This window comes from Elephantulus edwardii, unplaced genomic scaffold (assembly GCF_000299155.1).
Source record: "Elephantulus edwardii isolate Elephantulus edwardi_28Jun2011 unplaced genomic scaffold, EleEdw1.0 scaffold00165, whole genome shotgun sequence".
Classification (NCBI taxonomy): Eukaryota; Metazoa; Chordata; class Mammalia; order Macroscelidea; family Macroscelididae; genus Elephantulus; species Elephantulus edwardii.
This window is the reverse complement of record NW_006399915.1, coordinates 5,954,415-5,979,289: the sequence shown is the minus strand read 5'-3', so window position 1 is coordinate 5,979,289 and position 24,875 is coordinate 5,954,415. Positions and strand designations below refer to the sequence as shown.

At 37.4% G+C, this 24,875-nt stretch overlaps 1 protein-coding gene across 2 annotated transcripts in view; it reads right to left on the bottom strand.

Moving 5' to 3' along the window:
• PHLDB2 (pleckstrin homology-like domain, family B, member 2) overlaps positions 1 to 24,875 on the bottom strand; it is a 124,047-nt gene that overhangs the window by 28,021 nt on the left and 71,151 nt on the right. For both annotated transcript variants that reach the window (XM_006895341.1, XM_006895340.1), the window contains 6 exons: positions 23,798 to 23,953; positions 21,462 to 21,572; positions 17,964 to 18,053; positions 12,024 to 12,167; positions 7,361 to 7,501; positions 6,108 to 6,207 (listed from right to left, as the gene is read on the bottom strand). In XM_006895341.1, the coding sequence (XP_006895403.1) occupies positions 6,108 to 6,207; positions 7,361 to 7,501; positions 12,024 to 12,167; positions 17,964 to 18,053; positions 21,462 to 21,572; positions 23,798 to 23,953 (742 nt within the window). The remainder of the gene's footprint in view (positions 1 to 6,107; positions 6,208 to 7,360; positions 7,502 to 12,023; positions 12,168 to 17,963; positions 18,054 to 21,461; positions 21,573 to 23,797; positions 23,954 to 24,875) is intronic.

Here is a 24,875-nt window from a genome sequence, read left to right as displayed (position 1 = left end):
CAATCATATTTCCCCCCAAAATCTCACAAAATTAGAAATAAATATAGAACTTTCAGGTGAGGTGGGCAGTAAACGAGAACAACTCGAGCTTTTCAGGTGGGAGTAGAAGAGACTCCTACGTTACAATGTGCACTATGAACCGTGAATATAAAATTCACCAAACTAATTTACCATTTGTTAAGGTCTGACCCTACAGTTGATAGGGCCTTCCATTTTCCCAGGCAAGTTAAGTGAAAAAGTCTACTGCTAATGAACACATCTTTCCCAAACAGGATATTAATTTCCTCTGGACACAGTGCAATGGGGGAACGTACTCCTTATGCAGCAATTTCATCTCTTAATGCAACTGACAATTTCACCTGGTCAAAAAGAACCCCACTGCCACCTTGTTATCCTCATTTCTGCTGAACAATTCCGTGAAATGGGCTGTCTCTGCAATCATAAATACAGGCAGGCTTCTCTGAGATCCTGGGTTTACTCCACTGTGATCATGAGAAGGAAGCTCTGGTGGCAAAGTCTGTAGGGAGTTTTGAGGCTAACTCAAAGGCAGCACCTCTCTGGTGGTTCAAATCAACAGCATTGTCACAGGAGAAGGAACGGGCAATATCCACCTGTGCAATTTACAACTACCAGAAAACCTGCTGGAGTGTCCGCTGTGAGTTACTTCCAACTTGTCATGCAATGAGTTGAACATAAAGAAGTCCAAGATGTATACTCTAGTGCAAGTGAATAAACAAAATCATGGTAAACTGGGGTTTTTGCCTCTACTCAAGTATAAAGTTTATGAGCGAAGGAGCCAGGTTCTTCCTATAAACACAGTATGTACGTTATTTAGCCCATCAAAGTCATGCTACGGAGCGGCTGGATGAATGAACATCTTCTATAAATGCTAAATGAATGACTAAATAATGAAGAAGTGAAGTGGGGCAAAGAGCAAGTCGTGATAAAAATGAAAATTACTCAACCCAGGAGGACACATGTTTTTATCTCAATAAAAATTAAGTGAGAATAGCATTCAACAGGTAGAAAGCACTTAAGGAGCAATAAAGGACGTCATGGATGCTCTGAATATAGAAATGGCTATGTGAAAGGGCAGCTGATAAGGTACTTAAAGTGTGACCGATGATATCTGATGCTTGTAACTAAGCACAGTACACACAGAAAACCCCAACCTCTTCAGCTCTCTGCTCTCTGCTGAAGTGGGAGCTCCTGGAGAGTTAAAAGGGAGCTCGAGAGGGATGGTCTATAGGGAGATGTACTGATAACCCAAACGGTGCACCTCTCTCTGGTGGTTCGAATCTACCAAGGGCTCCTTGGGAGAAAGGTGGCCAGACTCCTCTTAGGTTTATTTATAGCCTTAGCAAACCGTTGGAGATTTGCAATGAGTCAGTCTAACTCAACAGCAGTGAGTTTGTATCAACAGATTGGGTGCGCAAGGCCCATTCATTCACTCATTTTTATTTTCAGTGCTTATGAATTCTAATTGGCCTAAAATTTTCTTTCTGATCTAGCAGATCTTGCCAACCCTTTCCATATTTGTGCTATATACATATATATCTTTTAAGCTTACCTGGGGCTTAATCTAGACAATGAGATGGCTTAAAAATATAACCTAATTTAAGAGGACAAAACTCACCAGTAGTTCTGACAATTCACCCTATTAAGACTCACCTGCTGAGAAATTCATTCTTCCTAAAGATAGGCCCCAGCCAGAAGATGAAGGTATAAGGCAAGTCAGGAACGAAGGAAGAGAATGACAGAGGAAAGGAAAAAAGATAAAAGATCAAAAAAGATGACAAAGGGACAAGAAAAATATACACTGCTTTCAACATGCAATCATGCTAGCCCATAATAACACAGCAGGTTAATAAGGCATAATATTCACATTTTTAATTAAATCTGAAATTACAGAGGAAAGTTTACGAAGTTAAAAAAATGAATTGATAATACATGCATACAAATGAGGGGGGAACCACTCAAAACACCTTTCACAAATAATCTATCCACCAAAAAAAAAAACAGGAATATAAATAAAATTTCATCACAAGAACAATTCTTTTTCCAAACAGACAGTAACAAATATGTTTAAAGAGCTAAAGTTTGTAAAATGCCATTCAATTCTTTGAAGCACAGCACACCAAACTATGCAAGAAGCCGTCTGACATCCTACATCTGTGCCCTCTAGCTACAATACCAACCGTCTTCCTTATTCTAGTTAGTCATTGAAACTGTTCTTCACTGTCTCCACTAAATCTTTCTTATAAAATAGGCTTAGATGGAATGAATGAGTAAGAATGTCCTTTGTTCTTTCCACTTTCTGACTCTATAGCCTGCCTTTGGTTTTTTTTCTTTTAATACCTGGCCTTCACAAATTATTAAAAATTCATCACATTTTACACTTTGGTAATATACATCAGAATGTCCTTTCTTAATACAGATCCTGAGTCTTATAAAACAGTGCTTCTGTAGCACTTGGGTTTCCTGTAAGGTCTACCCTTGTAATAAAACACAAAAACAAAGAGGGTCACACAGCTGCCAGTGAGTGAACAGCAGCTGCACCCAGCATTTTGTTTCTAATGAATGTGCAACAACTCTCTCCTCTATTCTGTAAAAATAATAATAATTGGACTTAAAATCCACCATTGTCCAGCTTTAAATCTGATCATTCTTGAAATTGACCTTTCACTATTTGCTGGAAACAAAAAACACCACACAGAGAGGTTGTCATACCTTTCTTGGACTTTCCTGCATTTTAACAAAAAAATAAAAGGACAAAGATTTCATTCACTCTAAAGCTTATAAAGAATTAGGTCACAAGTTGTACAAAAGCCAATAACTATTACACAACCTTAGGAGTGGATTTCCTGGGCTTTCTGCTTTAAACTCTCCTTTTAAAGATCTTTGTAAGCATAGTTCGTTCACCTTGTCTGTTCTATTTAAACAGTGCAGGCTGAAGAAGACTTATACTTACACCATCGTCCTTGAGGTTTCCATTATGTATTGCAGAAAAAATAACAGCAGTTTATTTCAGTTAATTGTGTAAGTTTTAAAAAATTGATAAAGTATACTCTGATTTAATGAAAATGTGCGATGCTCAAATTTTTTTTTAAAAAATGAGGTTTTAGCTTGCATTTGTTATTTCAGTGAACCCAACAAATACTATTGAAATAATTCTAAATGAAAGTATGACTCATTCCATCTGGCCCTTGTTGGCCACCTGTATGGGCTTAGCAGAAACCCCTGCTGATGTTACCGTCTGCATGGCTCTAAGCACTATAGTCCCCAGTCTTTTTCTGAGTGGAGGAGCCCAGGAAGGCAGGCTGGCCTCACACTTGCCCCACATCTGCTTGGATCAGTACACATATGTTTCTGTTTCTTCACATGTCTTCATCAGCACCACATGAAGCTCTCAAGGGCTGTGTCAGAGAAAGACTGAAGTTGCAGCCTTTTGTGTGGAGAAGACATGTCCGTAAAGAACAAGACCATAAAACAGCAGATCAAAGACAGGCTGTTTTGCAGAGGGTACTTTCTGAAGTGACCTAAGGGAACTGGCTCCATTTACCAATCTGGGTCTAGCAGGAGATTCCATGATTTCAGAGGAGAACAGAAACCAGAATAATGGAGATCAAACATCCCTTCCACTTTAACTACTCTGACAAGAATCCTCTTACATAGTTATTAACAACTCTTTATTTTTAAGAAACTGTTTTCAACATCTGTTAGTTATCAATGCTAATAAATCTATAGCAATTCACAGCAACCCTACAGGGTAGAGTAGAACAGCCCCACAGAGATTCCAAGGCTGTAAATCTGTCTATAAGACAGACTGCCACATCTTTCAACATAGAATGTAATAATCTGAGATCACATTCCATTTCTGGAGGGCTTGATCTTTTTTTCTTAAACTACAGTTACACAAAATCCATGAACATGCTGAATGGCCTTTGTTGTTGTAGTGGCCAATCAAAGCTTTGCTATCTTTAGCTTGTGACAGAAACAGATTTAAAAAGAAATCTATTAATATTAAGGAAAAATGCTTTCAACAGAAAACATATTTGACCCACAAGTGAACATTGACAAATGAGGGGCAAAATATAAACTCATTTCTCCTCACAGTTTATGCATCATGAAAAGCTCAAAAACACAGAGGTATTTTTAGCATGTTAAGAATTTAGGATAAAGAAAAGAAGAGAGAATTTCAAATAAATGCACTTGATTCAAATGTTGTAAAGCTCTCTTATAAATACTATAGTCTCTAACTCTCAAATCACTTTTAAGAATAATTTTAAAAGTTTATTTCAATGACATGTGCGTATATTATTGCATGTGTGTGTGTATAAATTCACACACACGCACACACACACACAGAGTCTTTTGTTTTGTTAACTGCTAATCAATTGGCCCAAATACATGGGACCCTCATGTATGAGAAGGGCTCCAAAAGAGAGCCGAATTGCTCCAATGGGTTTTCTAGGCCACCATCTCTATGAAAGCATATGTGCAAATAATTACACAGACACTCACACAAATGGAGCCATGGTGATACTGTGCTTGAGCACTTGGCTTCTAACCATAAGGTGACAGTTCAAGCCCTTCAGACATTCTGCAGAAAAAAGATTTGATAATCCTCCCCTATAAAGGTTACAGCCTGGGAAACTATAAAGGGCAGTTCTATTTCATCTTATCATGATTCAGTATCAACTTGATGGCACACAACAATATATTAAAAATTCTATGTAAACACCCACCCACCATGGGAAACTAGTGTTTACCCTGGCACCAGCAGCAGAGGCCAGGCAGTCAGAGCGGAATTCCACTGTGCCTGGAGAGGGAATGGTCTCAGTGCTATCAATGTGTGAATGCATCTGATGCTAAGTGTCCCATTATAATCTGGGCATATTCCCATCATGGCACTGAGCGTATTTTATGAAAATCACCTGCTTAAGTACCTTTCTTCCTTGCTGGGCCGAGGTAATTTCAAGGGAAAGATCATGAGTTCATTTGCATTCTTGGCAAGTAGCCAAGAATGTTAAGGCCTCCCTAAATGTTAAGGCCAATAAGAATTACTAAAGTACTATGTTAGCACAGTAAATCTAACCCACTCAAGGGAACTAGACAGTTTACCTCTATAAATTCCTGTATTATCATACTTTTTTCCAGCCCCACAAAAACTATTTTAGAACTCTATTATAAATGCAACATATTATTGCAGAGACATAAAATATACAAAAAAACTAAACTCCATTTGAGCCTAATAAGCACATAGTATAATGCTCAAACCCGAATTAAAAGGCCTAAGTGAACCCTGAGCCACTAGTGTGCTCTATTTATGGAGCTTTGGTGGCTTAGTGGTTAGGAGTTGCGCTGTCAACCTGAAGGCACTTGGTTCGAATCCACCAGCTACTCTGTGGGGAAAAGACAGGCAATCTCCTGTTGTGCAATTTACTGCCTCTGAAAACCTTCTGGAGGGTCAGCTGTGGGTCACTTCCGACTTAACAGCACACAACAACTTCAAGTGCTCTAGTTACCCTATCAATTCAGGGACTATTTAGCACCAGGATCAACACAGCGGAGGTCTGTGTGTTTTTATGTTAATAAAACAACTTTCCGTTTACAGACTAAGACAAAGAAAAAAGGCTTGGTAGTCTACTTTCAAAAAAAAGTTACCTGACAAAAAACCCTAGGAGTCACAGCAGTCTGAGCTCATTGTGTGTAACACTGCGACTCATCCACAAAACAAGTATACTCTCTTAAATCTGGTAATCTCACTGGTGCTCAGAAGTTTCTCTTTTCTTTCTTTCCATCACATGAGAATGTTACCAATTATCTAGGGTCTTCTGGTTTAAAAGTTCCATGAGATTTATCATGAGCAAGCAATGTGCTTTAAACGCGCTAACTGAATGCATACATAGGAAAAGTTACCTTAATACAACGAGGATCTTTCTCTCCCTCTTTTTTCTTTTTCCCCAAAGGAGACCCATTAAAAACAGAATCTAAGAGCTGGATTGGTTCCGTTTCTAAGCACCCCTCCTTCCCAAATGTACTATCCATGAGAAACTTGAAAAGTTTAACAGCATACTTTGGCTTGTGACTTAAAAGGTACGTACCTCTGAGCATCCTCCGGGACTCAGAGTCTTTGGTCATGGTGGCCAGCGAGTGAGGCAGCACACTGCCACAGCTGTTGCTTTGTCCAAGGGGCAGGTGAGCCTGGGAGAAGAAGAAGAGAAAACGTCAGGCACATCACAGGCCAAATGGCCACATCCCTGTATCCACTGCTCCTGTTTAATTGCAGAGAGCTGAGAAGCCATTCTGTTTGGTTGATATTTCCTGGTAAAGGCCTTTTGTTGTATCTCCCTAGGCACTTCACGAAATCTAAACATCACAGCCATTCTGCCGGGGCAATGATTCCAAGCGGGAAGCAAGTCAGGTGGAACACTGTTTAAAGTCACCTTCAAGGACAAATGAATGAATATTCACCATGCATAAGAAGCAGAGGGCAGATGCAGTGACGGGAATGCATGCACATCATGCCAAAAGAAAGAAAAGTCTACACTCATCATAAATTCTCCATTCTCTATCTACATCCATTTATCTAGTGAACCACAAAATTGCAGAAACCTATTAACTAGTCCAGTGGCGTTAGTGGTCTCTGTAGATAGGCTGGCTCTCTATGTACATAAACATATAAATGAAGCACACATTTAGAAGATTAAATCAAAGTTACCTGGAAGAAAGGTAGATGAAGTACTCCAAAATCTATCTGATTTAGAATCTTCCTATTGTCCTCTCCCCTCTTAGACATGTAACCACTAGATGAATGAGGACTCAGGCCTCAGACTGTGCACTGTCATGTTCCAGATGCACTACTTAACATCTGAGAGCCACTGGGCTAGTCACTTAGCTGCTTCACATAGCAGTTTATCACTAGGGATAATAGTCAGTGCCTGTGCTTCACAGTGATGCCAATCCACATAAAGGTCTTAGTCCTTAATGCCAGGTCCATGCACAAGACTCAGGAAGCATTTGCTGCTACTATCCCTGGAGCCCACAGCCTATCTCTTGTCTTATTTTCATATCTGAGATGCAGTTATGGGAGTCTGACATATACATGGAATGCCATTCACCTTCTGTGCTGTGATGGTAAGAAAATCCCTGGACCAAGTTCTTTGACAGGGGAGTGTAAGATTTGAAATGTCCCCTGGACAGGATAAAAAATACAGCTGAGTAGTAACTGCTTCACAGCAGGCGAATATAATGAGCGATCAGGTAGTGTTGTCAGACCCCTAGGCCATCTGCGTCAGTCCACCTAATGACAAGGAGACTTGGGGACGCTGATCTGGTGACTCTCCCCACATCCTACCTTTGGGGCGGTGCTTCTCCCCATAGTAGAACTGCTGAAATGTGGTGATACGGAAGGCGTGGTTTTCTTTCGAGGCAAAGTGTCACTCAGGTAGAGGCCTTCTCTGTGCTGTTTTTTCCTTTCTTCCAGACTTCTAAAGTGCTTTAAATACAAATGTAAAGCAAGATAACAGACTTGACTAAATGAAGGAGACTATTTAGGAAATCAGAATAATAATGCATTTACAAAGAAGTTTTAAAATTTTAATTTTTAATTATTATTAACCTTATATCTGTGACCTCTAATGGACTTGGTATGCATTTGATAAGAGACATAGATTCTAGTAGAGTTTATTACTGAACTTGGGGAATAAAATAAATAAATAAATAAATAAATCTCCCTTTGACTTCCATAGTGCCTGGGGCCTTGGGGCCTCAGGACAACTTACAAATGATTATGATGGTCGCCATGTGGATGGCGGACAGCCAGTGGACAAAGTAAGAAAGCAGTTTCTCCCCTTGTCTGTCTGGACAGTTTTGTGTGATGCCACAGATCCCAGGGTGAGGAGAACAAGAAAGGGAGAAAGGAGAGGAAGAGAGAAAAGGGAGTAAACAGGGGAGTTGCTTTACAGTTGTAATATTTCAGTCACATAAACACACATAAGATTCCTATGTGAGACATCTTTCTTTTTTTGTGTGTGTGTGTGTATACCGTCAAATTGGATCTGACTGGTAAAGGAGGAGATTGCCCTTCCTTCTCCAGCAGAGCATCTGGTGGATTTGAACTGCATGCCTCTGGAATTGCAGTGCAGCTTCGTGAGACATCTTTCCAAGTTATTATTTTATTTAAACAGATCATAAACAAAGAGCTCCTATGTTAATCCCTCACATTTAAAAATCTACCTATGGAATATTGTTATTTCCCCACCACCTTCCCAGATATTGTTGACTTAAATTTATCCAGTTTTCTTGGCTTCACCCATAACTCAAAAGAAAAAAAAATTGCCTTCAATGGTCAGGTGATTTCCTAGTAAAAGTCTTCAGGTTTGACCACTTTCATACTAAATTTGATTTTTTTAAAAAAATGTGTGTATGTGTATTTAAAAATCAATGCAAATATAAATTAGCAAATGTACAAATATTAAACTTGCCTATCACAAAAAAATTTTCATTTTAATCGCATGGTTATGATCATCTATTCTTACAAAATCAATATTTATACCATATAATACATATGAGTTAATAAATAGTACAAATACTGATAACCGTATTAATAATTAAGAACTCAACTATATGCCATATGTTATATTAGCTGCTTTACGTACATTATTTGATGTAATTCTCAAACTAAGACAGAGGTAATTTTTAGTCTTGCTTTTTATTTGAATAATATGGGGCAGAGAGATATCATAAAAACTTGCCCAACTTAAAAAAAAAAAAACCAACAAAAAAATTCACCAAAGATCATATAACTAGAAAGCTGCAGAGCAGTAATTCAAACTCATGTAGTTCAATTTATTATAATAAACACTAACATACTGTTGTTAGGATTGTTATAATTTTATTTTAAAAAGTGTATCAGAAATTTTCAACTGTGTTCTCATTATGACTAAATGTCACAAATTTTCAGAATTCAAAACTTTCTAGTTTTCCAAAATAGGTAGCGTAATGCAATAGAAAAGTGATCACATTGAAAACTCAGGGTAAATAATAATTTAGTAAAAAAAAAATGCAGAAGAGAAAACCCAGATTTGAAAACAATTTTGATATTAGAGTTATCTTTTACCCCAAATGTAGCAATTAGAGAGACAAACATAGCACAAAAATGGAATTAGTTACTTTATTCTCCTTGTTACTTCCTTATAACACTTGTTGGAACCGCTTTTCACCAATTCCTTTTTTTATTTCAATAAACTCATTAGGTATCTGAAAGTTGTGGGGAAAATAGAATTCCTTTAACAGAAGGTAAAGGGTAGTAAAGGTTGTTGGAATCTAGTGGCCTTAGGGCCTTCTGACACCAGAATCATATACACATAGTAACTGAAAGGAAGTATTGAAAGAGGGACACACAGTGCATGATCCTACTAAAAAGAATTATATAGAGTAAGTAAATGCATAGAAAATGACATTTACTAATAGTTGCCAAGGGTGGGTGGGAGGAAAAATGAGGCAGTATTATTTAAGGGGCAAAGCATTTCTGTTAAGAATGAAGGAAAAAATTGGAAATGGATAATGATGGTGGTTGTATAATATGGTGAACATAACTAGAATCACTCAACTCCACAAGTAAAAATGTTGAACTGGAACATGGAAACAGCCCAAATGTCCAACCACAATCATATGGATTGAGAAAGTGTGGTACCTTCAGATGATGGAATACTATGGAACAGGTAGAAGCACTGATTTCGAAAATTACTACCTAACTTGGGAGGGTGTGGAGAGTATTATGCTAAGTGAACTCAGTCCCATAAGAACAAATGCTGTTTAAGACCATTATTGTAGAAATAGAAAGATAACTAGTAAAATATGTATGAAGATTCAAGGGGGAGAGGGTAAAATCAGAGGGGTAAGAATGGGTGGGTGTGGGGTGGGGTAATCATAAGGTCACACCATTTGATGGGTGGAGGGAGGGGTGGGTAAAGGAAATGGGAAAGATCCAATGTGGAAAACAATGTATAGGAACTTTGTAAGAAAACCAGTATAAATAAAAAATTTATTTAAAAAATGGTTTAACTGGTATTTGATTACATTATTCTTGTTGTTATGTGCTATCAAGTCAAAGTGATCCATAGCTGACCCACTCAGCCAATTTTCAGAGGCTGCAAATCACATGAAAAAGAGATTGTGCACCTTTCTTCCTTTCTCCAATGAAGCAGCTGGAGGAGTCAAACTATTTGCCTTTGGGTTGGCAATACAACTCTTTACCCACTAGGCCACCAGGTCTCACTTTCGTTATATAACCACAATAAAATAATAAGTTACAACAACTATTGGTCTATGAACTAAATGCACTACTTGTAATTTAATCTTGGACTCCAGGCTTAGATTTACTGGGCAGAGTCTCAGCTCCCCAGATGTCAAAGTGGACATAAATCTTATTTCAGGATACTCTTCTAAGGATGAAATGAGAAATTTGTGAAATATTTAGCAAATTTTGACACCAAAGTTTCAAAACATCAAGAAAACAATGTCTTAAAAGTTACTATTTTTCTTTTGCACAAACAAGGCAACTTCTTATATCCTGGCTTTTATGGAAATAACAATGACTATTCTGAAGAACACCTGGGGTCATTTGAAATATTGTGGTTGAATAGGAATTGAAACCTGAGGATATAAAACTTGCTCAAATATACCAAAATCCAGGGAGGGACAATCAAGGAAGGACTTGAAATTGTCCTAGTGGTAAGAAGCTGCACTGCAATCCCAAGGCATGCGGTTTGAATCCATGAGATACTCTGCAGCTGAAGGGTGGAAATCTTCTCCCATGCAATTTGCAGCCTTCCAAGACCCACTGGAAGGTCCGCTATTGGTTGTTTTCAATTCGATGACACACAACAATAACATGTATCCTTATAACATGCTAAATGTCCTTTAAAAAAAAGGAAAGGAGTATGCAGCTTGCCTTAAAAAATTCCCAAAAGAAACAAAAGCCTGAAACCCAAACACATTTGTGTTTAAAGAAAAGACTCCACATAAATAATCTGGTTGTTAAAGTAAAATTCCCAAGCTCCAAGCACCAGTTCCTGATTACCTGCTGCTCTGGCTGCTGCTGCCTTCTGTGTTTCTTGGCTGGTAGAGGAGGAGGTGTATCATTTAAAGGAAAAGGATCGACAGATGAAGCCATGACTTCTGGCCAAGAGATTGATGAAGTTTGAGTGATAGGATGAGAAGAAAGTGTGGAAGGAAATACAAATCCAGAACAGACAGATGATCTTTGCTTTGTAGGAGAAAGAAAAAATATAGATGTGTCCATATGAAACAAAAAAAGTAAAACCAATACAGAAATTAAAGCAGTTACCTAATCACCTAAATGGTTGTTTTTGGCTATATTTTTACCCAGAAGTCACAAATGATGAACAATGATGTATTTCAATTCAGCCTCTGATTAAAATGTCAAACTACATGCAAATGGTTGCATGAAGGATTTTAATTAATAATATGGGCAATGCCCTCCAATTTTTTTTTTAAGGTAGCATTAAAACAAAAATATCCACTGCAAATCAAAGTAGAAAAAACCAAATCAAGTGGGATATATGATTCAAATCAACAATTTTAAACTGAAAAGATGACTCAAATCAACAATTTTAAAAAGGCTTTTGACATGGCTCAGAAATCATAGGTCAGGTTAGGAGTGCTTAGACAACTTTATTTCTTTGGATTTAAGCCTCCTTGTATTCTTAGCCTCATCTTCACTCTGCACCAGACACGTCATACATTCTAGCATTTCAGTTTTGATATAGCAGTGTTCCCAAACTGGTATATTTTACAAGTTCCATCTCTCTTCTCTCTGGTCAAACAGACATATAAGAGAGAATATCACACACATTCTCGTTTTCCATCTCTCTTCTCTCTGGTCAAACAGACATAAGAGAGAATATCACACACATTCTCATTTTTTGCTCCTTGTGGGTTAATTTTTGACATGAGATAAAGCAGTGAATGAATGAAATGGCATGCTAACACACCTCTTTATTCAGTGGCTGGCTCCCCAGCACAGCTGTGGCAGGCTCAGTGACAACAGCATCAGCATCAGCAGGGAACTGAGTGGAAGGGGATAGATTCGTGGAATTGCCACATGGCTCATTAATTTCATTTACACTGATATAGCCCTAAAAGGAGGAATTCATAAGTTAGACACAAAGAAAGCCAAGAGCTGAGGCATGCGAGAGTATTAATGCTCCCAGCACAATGGAGTTAGCTTAGAGCAGCACAGCCAGAAAACTATATTATCAAATGTTTCATTAGAGGAATAATCAGCAATTAAAATGGATTTAAAGTGCTTAACCTGAAAAATTGGTAATACAAATATTAATTTTTTTCCTGAGGAAATCACTATAACTACATTATAAACAACTCACACCTTTGAGTTGAAAATACTTATGGTATCAGCATTTAAAACGTTCAATGAGTGAGGTTATTATTACACACGTTCTTAAAGTGATCAAATACACATAATCATTCTAAAATGTAGCATTTACAACATAACCACTCATTCTCTAATACATGAGTCTTTTTGGTAAATCTTCAGGTATAGATTATTTTTCTGCTTCTTAACAAATTACAGTATACAAAGTACTGGATTAAAGCACGCTGAATTTTGCAATATGACATTTCTGCACCAGTAATTTATTTGTGATAAAATTTGGTTTTTGAGCACTTCAACCAAATAATAAAAAGAACGCAACCTTCTTAGTCAAACAGTCTTTTTCTAGGAAAATAAAAACACATGCACAGTCTCTCTCTTACATACACACATACAAACGCACACCCCCAAGAGTGGATAGCAATCCCAGGATGTTTCAACTGGAACATTCAAAGCAGCTTCCACAGCCCCACTTTCAAATTTACAACAGGTAGTTTTCGATAATTTTTGAGTACAATAATTGCAATTCAGTTTGGTGAAAATATCTATAAATAAAATACACTAAAATAAAAATTCCGAAGTCTACAGTTGTGCAAAAGGCACTAGTAAATATTTTTTTGGCATTAGTAAATCTCTATGACATATAAATGTACAGACAAATTTTTATTTCCATGACTCCAATAAACCAGCATTAAACAAGGGATAAAGTAATACCACTTTTAAAAAAATTATTTTATGAAATATAAAAAAATCAATTAAATTTGACACATGGCTTCTTGTACCCGTCCATCAATCCCTCCCCAAAGGAGCTCCAGTGAAGATGAGAAATCTGGCCTGGAAATGAAAATTCATAATGAGATTTCTCGTTATGGAAAACTAAAGAAACCTAGACTTGACTGTTTATAGACTGGAAGCACAAAAAACACTCCTAAATATAGTCTTGCATTCCAGAGGGAGGCAATAGATGGCATGTAAAGCTTTATAAGGCTAAACTGAAAATAGGGAGTCATCAAATGAAGCTGTCAGAATTTACTTTTTTTTTTGTGGTAATGAGTCAGAATGAAAAGTAACAAGACTATATCATTCTTTTGCTTAATTGACAGGAGAAAGTTTTCTGTAAAACTAAATTTTGATTCCTTATATGGATCATAGACTGTACACAGACCACAGGCCAATTAATTGCTTCAAAAACATGTACTGTTTGTCAAAGCACAATGGTTTAAAAGAGTAATCATTCCTTAATAAAAAGAGAGAAGGAAAGAAAGTCAGTCACAAAAACATCTTTGATAAGATGTGAGTCAAGGCTGTGTGAGACAGGAAAGAGAACAAACACATAGTTACTCAAAAAACATGAGAACTATAGACTTACAGAAAGAATACCACAAGCAAAACAAACACGCTTTTGATCTCAAAAAGTCTATACAGGAGAAGAACTGGGAGGAAGTAGAATAAGAAAGATTTTATTCTTCTATTAGGAAATTAAAGACTTAGAATACACGTAGGTTTTGTATGTTGTTGTTGTTAGGTGCCAATGGGTTGTTTACAACTCACAGTGAACCCTATATACATTAGCCCTGAAACCTGCTTTATCCTGTGCCAACTTTACTGTCTCTGACACACCTAACCTCAATACCCCACTCACTGAATCAATCCCTCTCATTGAGGGTCTTCCTCTCTTTTTCTGTCCCTCCACCTTTGTAAGCATGATGTCCTTCTCCAAGGAATGATCCCTCCTTGCAACTTGCCCGAAGTATGTCAGAGGAAGCTTCAAAATCCTCGCCTCCAAGTTTAACAGGACAGTTAGTAATACATTTTGTAGCAGATGTGGTGAGACAAGAACTCTTACATTGTTGGTGGAACTGTACAATGGCACAACAACTCTAGGCAGTTTGGTGCTTCGTCAAAAAGCTGAACATAGAAATTCTACCTGACCCAGCTATTCCATTGCTTGGAATATACCCCAAGAAAATGAGGACTGAGGCTCAAACGGATACTTGTACACCAATGTTCATAGCAACATTCTTCATCATTTCAAGAAAATGGAAACAGCCCACATGTCCAACCACAAATGAATGGTTTGAGAAGTTGTGGTACATTCATACAATGGAATACTATGCAGCACGCAGGAGCAATGAATTTGTAAATTACTACCTAACTTGGGATGGACTGAAAAGCATTATGCGAAGTGAACCCACAAGGACAAATGCTGTATAAAACTATTATTGTAGAATGAGTATGAGAATCTAAGGTGAGGGGGAGGGTGAAAACAGAGAGATGTGAATGGGTGGGGGTTAGGGTGTTAATCATAGGGTCACACAATTTGATAGATGGGTGGAGTGAAGGAAATGGGAAGGATCTTTTGTGAAAAACAATGTATTCAAACTGTAAATAAATCACAATAAAATAATAATAAAAAAAGAATCCTAGCCTCCAAGGAGCAGCCTGATTTCACCCTCTCTAGTACAAATCTGTTTGTTCACCTGGCAGTCCGTGGTGTATTCAACACTCTTCTGTAGCACCACAGCTCAAAGGCATCAATTCTCTTTCTATCATCCTTAGTCATTGTCCAGCTCTGATTCATAGCACACAAATACGAAGACTATGGCCGGGATCAGGCACATTTTAGTCTCCAGACTGATATCGGTTTTGTATACTACCTTCAAGTTTGTATATTCAGAATAAAATTCTAAATTTTCCCTTTAAAACCCATCCTTTCCTAATCTTCCCTATCTCAGCATTCACCACCCTTCTCCATCAATGAGACTAGCAAGAGTTGTCAAATCTAACAACAAATCTCATCAGGAAATCTAAGACTGTATTGAATTGGGAAAATTTGAGGCTAAACATCTCCTTAAAGTGTTAAAGAGCCAGGGTGTCAGTTGAACAACTAAGGTATGACTTAAACAAGCCATGGTATTTGCAATTGTTTCATATGCATGTGAAAGTTGGACCACGAATGAGGAAGCTCAAAGAATGAATGCCTTTGAAATGTGGTACTGAGGAAGAGTACTGATTGATTGCCAAAAGAACTAACAAATTTGCCTTGGAAGAAGTGTAGAGTGCTCCCCAAAGGTAAGGATGGTGAGATGTTCTCTCACATGCTTGGCCCAGTACCTGGAGAAGCAGATCATGTTCGGAAAAGTCAAAAGTCAGTGAGAAAGAGGAAAGCCCTTAACAAGATGGATTGATGCCATGAGTGCCAACAATAGGGCTTACGTGTGGCAGAGAGTGAGAGGATGGCACAGCATCAAGCAAGGTCTTGTTTTGCTATGCACAGGCTCACTGTACGTCAGACATGACTTGACACCTAATGTCAAGCATAGAAGTAGGTTAAAGTGCTTAGTGGCTAACCAAAAGTCAGCACTTGAAACTACCAGCTGCTCTTCAGGGGGACGATGAGCAGTTTGCTTCCATGAAGATTATAACCATGGAAATTCTATGGGACAGTTCTAATATTCATAGTAATGGGTTCCATCATTAGTTGTTTGTTGTTTTTTTTTTTTTTAATTTTGTTTTGCATATGTCCCTACTTGGAAACAGGGCTTTTCTCTAATTCTTACTTAATGAGCTTAGATTGGAGTAGGGTGGGTCCTAAACCTAATTCTTTCTGGGCTGTGTTTTATTGGTGGTCCAGGTAAAAAATAGGGAGAACAGACACAGACAACACATCACACAGAAGGAAGAGATCTGTGTGAGGAACTGTCTACAGATTGAGAAATGTTGAGGAATACTCAACAAGGAAGAATCCTTCCCTAGAGTCCATACGGATTTGGATTTCTAGTCTTTGAAGCAGGAACAGGGAGCCCTGGTGGCTTAGTGGTAAGGAGTAGCGCTGCCATCCTAAAGACATATGGTTTGGATCCAGCAGGTTCTTCTTGGGGAGAAGAAGGGCACTCTTCTCTCATGTGATTTACTGCCTCTGAAAACCCACTAGAGGGTCAGCTATGAGTTGAATCCTACTAGTTTGGCAGGAACTTCTACTTTTCCAGCTTTGCTTGATGAGAATCACTTTCTAGGTGAACAAAAACTGGATGAGCTTAACTGCACATAGGATCCAGTATAGAGGATCAAAGCTCAAAGTCATTGCCATTGAGTCAGAACCTACTCTACTACCCTTCAGCAGGCTTTCAGAGGCCATAAATCGCCTAAGAGGGGAGTGCCTCTCTTTCTTACTTGGAGCTATTGGTGGATTTGACCAACTATTTGTGAGTCAGCAGCCATGACACCAAAGCTTCCTAGTACAGACCACAAAATTGTTGTGATGAATTATTTTATGCCCCCAAGAGGTATATGCAGGAGAGAGGATGGAGCTAATTAAACAAACACACAATTACATATTTATAATTTTTAAATTGACCCTTAATTGAAAAAAAATAATTTTCCAGTGAAACTGACTAGTGATAAAGCTTTGTGGAATTATTTTCATGCATTTTGCTTAATGACCTAGAATACCAAGTATATAAAAATTATAAAAATATGTACCTTCCATTAGAATGCTTTTAAGTAGACCATGGTAACTTCTCATAAAACAGACAGTAAAATAATCTGTTAATGTTTTACACAAAATTTAGATATTAAACGAAAGAATTTTTTTAAGAAAAAGGTTATAAATACTAATAAATTTTCAGTCCTCTTCAAAATGGTTAGTGGTAAGTAAGCATCTTCATAAAGAAAACAGAAATAAAAAAAATAAATTCAAAATCAAGGAATTGTTGCTATTATGGAAAAAAGTACTATAGCATAGTGTTTTTTTTATTAATGGAGAGAATCTAAGAAATTGTATGATCTAATGAAGCTTTTGTAAAAGTTCTTTCACCAAATGCTTCTGAGGAAGCTATTTGTCACATCTGACCCAATATGGACTTGATGGTAACTGTTCTATTAGTACTAGTTGTTGTTACATACCATTGAGTCAGAAGTGACCAACAGCTATGAGTTCCTTCTGATTTGATGGCACACAACAAAACAACAACAACATGCCAGGGTACTAGTACAGCTGTATAAGAAAATATGTGGGAAAGAGTGGCCACGGGGCTTGGGAAAAGACGACTATATAGGAGAAAGGATGTATAAGGGTAAGTGTAAACAGAAAGAAAAAAAGAGAAACAACTTTGCTTTTTGAAAAAAAAGAAAGAAACCAGACCATTTCCTGATGTTTGTTGTATCTTTATTATGACATTTTCTTTATGACTCCAGGGAAAGAAAAGTAAGGAAGAAGTAAGAAAAAAAATTGGAAGAGAAATTAAGATTATTTTTGGTCTGGCTATTAACATTTTTGAAACTTCAAGTTAATTCATAGTTTCATTGCTAAGGAAAGTACACATTTTCACATACAATCACACAAACACGTACACATGCACACAAACACAGAGTTGGTCATTATTATTTTCCAAGATGATGCCTGAAAGCTTAAAAACATACATATTGAAAGAAAAGCCATAAAAGCTCTAGGGGCTTGTATTTGTCACAATGTTTTAACTATTCAGTTAATCACGTAAAACTTATAAGGTCTTATGGGTGGACATACAAAGTCCTAACTTACCTCTTTTAGTGTATTGGAGTTGACAGGAAACCCTTTCCCACCTGAGAGGCTGGAATATTTCTTTTCCAGATTACAAAGATTCTCCTTTTCCTGAAAGAACATAACCTCTATTAAGCTGAGAGCCAACCTTAGAAGTCCAGTAAGTGCCACAGGAACAGTAGTACCCAATATCCCAGACATTTTCCTCACTCTATTTTTACTCTATAAAAATCTCAAATTGTGCATCCAAGATCTCACCTGCGAGGTGATGTGATGCACGACTGCTTTCAAATAAAGTCTGGAGACATTTATAGAATCTCAGTATGTTTAAAAAAGAACAAAGGCAAGAGAGAGGCTGCTTTGGTTGAATTTAGAATGGAATGGAGACCTTTGGAGTCCTTTGCAGCCCTTATTTGTGGGCATATTTTCTAAAGCCAGTATTTTCTATCCCTCCCAAATAAGCAACAAATAATCAAGTACCTTTTGGTCATATACAGCAGTGATAGATTTTCTTCTGGAAAATGATTGGTACAGCATATAAAAAGTACTAAACATCATTACCAACTAAAATGACTAAAGTTATAAGGTAAAAGTTCCATATAGTTGTTAAGGATAGGGAGCAAGTGGCACTGTCATATATTGTTAATGAAAATGGTACAACTGCTTCAAGGAGCTGTTTGGCAGTTTTGCTTTGTTTTTATGATGTTAAACATACACCTATCCTTTGACTTGGTAATTCCACTAGTGAACATTTATAAGATAAATACAAAAACATGTCTTTGCAAAAAAAAGTTGTGTAAGACTATATAAAGCATTTTTATTCAAAATAGCCCAGAAACTAGAGATTACCTCAAATTCAATCATCAGGATAACAGAGAAAAAAGAAATTTTAAAAATTGCGATCTGTTTATAGACTTATAGACTACAACTTCAAAATAGAAAGGAATAACCTATTCACTGGTAAATGTAGTACCATAGATGGGTTTCAAAACACTATGCTTAAGACTTTCTGGGATCAAGAAGTAGTCTTGATCTTTCTATAGGTCATCTAATTTTGTGCTTAAAATCTGTGATTTAACATTATATAAGTTAATTAAAAAACATAGCCCAAATATTGTTTTCTTAAAGTTGGCTAGTATCAGATTGATTTGTATTTATCTAAAAACTAATGATTATTTTTTCATGACAGGGCACTTATTTATCACTCTTTTTGTGAACTGCTTGATCAAGTTTTGATTTATTTTGATTACTGGGTACTTTTTTATTAGTGAACTGCAGAAGTTTTCTCAATTTCCTGAATACAAGTTCTTTGTTAGAAGTTCTTTCAATACTCTTTCCTTTCCCCAAAACCTGGAAGATACATTGGTGCTCCTTTCTTCTGGAGGCTGTTACCATTGATGTTTTCACAATGAGGTTTGTTTCCTGTTTCTGATGAATTTCTATGGGTAGGGTAAAGATGGTGTTAACTTTCTTTTTTCCCCTGTTGAATTGTCTTGGAGGCTCTGTCAGAAATCAACATACATGTTTGAGTCTATTTCTAGACTAATCAGTTTTATCTATCTATCTATCTATCTATCTATCTATCTATCTATCTATCTATCTATCATCTATCCCTATTTGTATGCCAGCACCACACAGTCTTAACTGCTATAGTTTTATACTAAGCCTTGAAATCAGTTGTTTTATAGCTCAATGGAAGGTGAATTATAAATCTGAATCAACTCTACAGCAATCAGTCTTAATGAGGATCACAGACACTTTGCATTTTCATATAAGCTTTAGCATCAGTTGACAGTTTCTCCAAAAATAGTTTGTTTAGATAATGATTAGGATTGAGATGAATCTACAAGTCAACTTGAAAAAATAAAACTGTTAGTGATATAGGCAACAATTTGTACTATTTTGTTGTTGCTAGGTGCCCTCGGGTTGACTACATGTGGAGACCCTATAAACAACAGATCTGGACATTGCTCTATCCTGTACTATCCTAACATTTTTCTAGAAATGTTTTTTTTTTAATTTTTAATCAGGAAATGGTGTACCTATAATTGTGCTTACTTATTTGTATAAATCCATTACTAAGATATTTTTTCCCTTTGCTAAATTTTCAGAAACCAGGGGGTTCTGGGTGCATAGGCCCTGTGGAGTTCCACTGCTAATCTAAGTCTTCCTGCCAGTTTGAATCCACTAGTGGCTCCTTGAGAGAAAGATGGGCAATCTCTTCCCATAAACTATACAGCATCAAAAATCTGCTGGAGAGTCAGCAATGAGTCGGTTCCAACTCAACAGCAATGAGTTGAGTTCTTTTGTGTTGGATTTAAACTATGCTTTTGAATATTAAAAGTGAGAGAAGTTAATGGAGTCAGAACTAACCCTTGGAGCAGAGATAGAAAATTCTTTGATTTTTCTACTTCATTTTGATTTTCAACTCCATTCTTTGATTGCCAAGAACTGAAGGAAGAAGGAGGTCAACAGAGATTTGAATGGGTTGCAGAGGGACCTGAAGTAGACTAAAAATTCCATGTGAATAACAAATTTTCTCTGTTTTCTCAATGTATAAAAAGGCTATATTCCAGCCATGACATTTCTTCTATTTGGAGCCAGGGAATAGCCTTGTCTTATAAGCCATTGTTCTGGTGCATTCTCAGATAAGGGTCCATGCTAAGAAAACAGGCTCCAGGTTTCTTTTTATTGTCTTTGGGGAAAGAGAAGTTCTAGATGGCATAAGCATTTAATGCACTTTTAATGTGTTCAGTTGCTAAGTGAAAGGAGGTTTACTTTTAAAAGGTCAGCCACTAAAAACTGCTGAGCAGAGTAAAACTCTGCCACATATGAGGCTGGCATAAGTCAGCATTAACTTGACAGTAAATGGTTGGACAAAAGATTCGCTTTGCATATTGTTATTCCTGGTTCTTGGGTAAATAGGGACACAATCTCGTGTTTAGAATCAGCCCTGCAACTTCTCTAACCACCCTGGATGAGGGTGTCTACCCATGCTGTTGAGTCAAGCTTAATTTAGTGGGACACTTTCCAGGAACAAGTCCACGCCAATAACAGGAGTTCAAAACCCCAGAGCAACTGAGCCAAAAAGTTAGGCAGGAATAAAGTGAGACATTTTCCTGAAGCCTTCTTTCCACTGATATTCAAATGTAATTTACCCTTTGGAAGAAAAGTATGCTTTTCTAGAGGAAGAAAATTTTTAAAAAGTGTAGACTCTTGATAATCTCAATTTTCACACAATGAGAAAAATGTCATGAAGAAGAAAATGCTTCTGCTTATTTTCTGAATTATCGTTATTAATTCACAGATAATCATTTTATTAATGTGGATGAATAAATGAAAATATATTAAAATTTTTCCTAAATTAAAGACATTCACCATTATATAAAAATTTATAGAAAAGACTTCGTTAGCTTATTAAGATATCAATAATTAAAGGGCACTTATTTTGAAGAAGACAACTCTTCCTAATTGCAACCTGTGTATTATTGCAGCCTGTGCACATGAGAAGACACTTACCCTTTGCAGCATCATTATTAAATTATTCTTTTCTTTCACAAAGTGATCTTGTTCCCGTTGAGCCTGCTGGACAATGTGACTGGCCTGCTTTTTCAATGCAGAAATTTTTTCCTGGAAGAAAAGAGATTATCACAGGTAATGGACAAAAGTACATTAGATATTCAGACGTCTGCCAACTTGTTCTGGAAAAGAGATAAGGTCCTTAGAATAATAACAGTGATCAAGGAGCTCTAGTGGCCTAGTGGCAAGAAGCTACTTTGCAATCCTGAAAGTGTGAAGTTCGAATTTACCAGATTCTCTCCTGGAGAAAGAGGGGCAATCTCTTCCTGTGTGCCAGTCAGATCAGACTCAATGGTACACAACAAGGGGTGGGGAGAAAGAGTAACTGTGATCATGTTTCAGTTAGAGATTGTTTAAACCATTTGCCTTTAGAATAGGAGGCAAGGATTCTGAAAGTTTGCCTAACACACGGTTTTGGGGCATGTTGCCAGTAGGCACTAAACCTTGGAAAAGTACATAGTGTTTGGAAGGGTGGAGAGTCAGCGCAGGAGAGGAAGACCCTGGATGAGATGGATTGACACAGTGACTGGGGTAATAGGAGCAAGTGTGTCAGAGACATTGAGATTGGCTCAGGATAGAGCAGGACTCAGCTATTGCTCATAGGGTCTCTATGAGTTGTAGTGACTCCATGACACATAAGAGCAAGTTCTTTTAGCTGATTAGTTGTTATTTTTGCTGGTTGCTATCTGGTTGTTTCTAATCAAGGTGAATTGATGGCGCACTGCCACTAATTTCAACTCTCAGCAACCCTAAGAGGACAGAGAGCCTTCAAGAATGGCACAGGAAGATGGTCTCATCTTTCTCCCTCAGAGAAAGGGTTTGGATCACTGATCTTTCAGTGAGTAGCCAAATTATAACTATTGTACCAAATAGTGCCTTAGAACAACCATTCTGGAGTTAGTGTTAAATGCCGTCCAGTCAACTCCAACTCACAGTGACAACAGAAGAAACCCCTGCTTGGTCCTGCACTATTCTCACAATCACTGCTGTGCGTCAGCCCACCCTTCAGCTACCACGTCGATCTAGCTCACTGCAGGCCTTCTTCTTTTTCACTGACCCTCTATCTCACCAAAAATGATGCTTTTCTGCAGGGACCAAGCCCTCCTGATAACATACTCAAAGTACGTAGGCACCAGCATAATGAAGTCAACTACCTCAGTCTCATAAGGACAAATACAGTATAAGACCATTTCTGTAGAACCAGTACGAGGATCCAAGAGGGGAGGCTTAGTCATAGGGTCACACAATTTGATGGGTGGAGGGAGGGAGGAGAGGTGGGTAAAGGAAAGGGGAGAGACCTGGTGTGAAAAATAATGCACACGAACTTTATGAACTTTGTATGTAAATCAGTATTTTTTAAAAAGTACATAAGCAGTGATATTACACAAAACTGTGACACTTTCTTTTACCTGCTAAGCTCAAAATTTTTTATTTACTTAAGGCCAATGCTATTCCAGTGGTTTAAAAATTTATTTTGAAGTGCCTGGAAATAAACAGGAAATCTTGGTTTAGAACATGATTTTTTTTTTTTAAAAAAAACATCATCTTGGGAGATACTCGTGGGGGAAAACAATGGAATTTCCTTTTTTATCTGAGCGTTAAAGAGATACTTTTTCCTTTTAGTTCCCTAATTTTATCAGCTTAGTGCAGAGCTTGGGTAGTGTGATTCTAAATTCTGCAGCAAGTGCTAAATTCTAGGTTGAGTCTCTGGATTCTTGAGAGCAGGTGGGGTGAGAATTGACCTAGAATTCTCTGAGTTATTTCTAATGGCAATCAGGCATTAGACAGCTTTGACAGTCACTGAGTAATAAAAAGAGGAAATTCTAGACCAGACATAACATTTTCATAAAATTAGTCTGAATCCAGTTACTATGGCTGCAAAAGGAAGTTATTTAAAACAAATTTCTAAATTTCTGATTTTCTATGCCTTGGTTTCCACACTAAATAAAAAAAGAATATTATTCTTAAATGCATTATGTAACAATGATGATTATATTAAATCAATGTATCTTGTTTGGGGCACCATTGCCCATAAGCAGTATATGGTGGCACTCATAATTCCCCAAATACGATGCTCATGATTAAATACATTGAGATATTCAGATACAAACACAGATCGCTTCTCGGCCTTCTGGCTAAGATCAAGTGTAGTATCAGATACAAACACAGGTAGGCAGACACAAATTAAATCTCTACTAACCACCCTTTTCATCACACACAGGGAACATGTTTTTAATTATTATTCTTTTTACATTTAACAACCTGGGCAATACTACCTTTCTGGTAACAATATTCCGTTGATACTCCGCCACGTCACGCAGGAGTTGTTGGGTCAGGTTCTCTTTTTCCTCATCCAGACGGCTCTCATGCTCAAGCTGCTGGAATTCTAGGTCTTCAAAGTGTTTGCTCTCAACGTCCAACAGGTCAGCATCCTTTGAGGAAAAGGGAATGAGAACAAGACACAACAGAATGGCTGCAGGCTTCTCAATGTGGAGAAGCAACTATTAAAAGAAGACAGTTCAAAACATCTTCCCCATTACAACACTGACCAGAGTTAGAATACGGTAACAATCTCTTTTGGAGCTTCAAGAGGAGGACTTTTTTCACCTCCCATCTGTTTTCCACTGCTCTCTGAACATAGGGACCATTGGCTTTATATGTATTTGTTGTTAAGTGCCATCAAGTCGACTATGACTCACTCATAGATCTGAACCTTGTATGATCTCTGTGGAGTATTTAATGAAAATAATATGGTCTAGATTATTATGGCCTAAATTTATCTGTAGACTATGATATGACGTTCTTGTTATGGGCCGTTGATTAAGAATTGACTCATAGCTGACCCTCCAGCAGGTTTCCAGAGGCAGGCGGTCACAAGGGAGGAGACTACCCATCCTCTCACAGAGAGAAGCTAGTGGATTCAAACCAAGTGCCTTTGAGTTTACAGTGCAACTCCTTACCACTAGACCACAAGAGCTCCTGAAAAAACTCTTTTGCATACTATTTCAAATAAAAAGTTTGTTAACATAGACATTACATTTAAAAAAAAAGATTCATACAGATCATATATACAGACTGTTTCTAGGAATACACACTTAATGGCACAAAACACAATCCACAGGAATGTGAAAGAAAGTATTACACACTCTTTATATTTAAAAGTGTGAGAAAAAGTTTTTTCTTTTCCTTTTCAATTTCTTGTTAAATATTTTCTAATGACCATATTGATAGGGAAACACACACACACACACACACACACACACAGAAACCAAAATTAAACCCACTGCCGTCAAGTCTTGTATGGCTTGAAGCAACCCTCTACAGGGTTTCTAAGGTTGCCCATCTTTCTTCCAC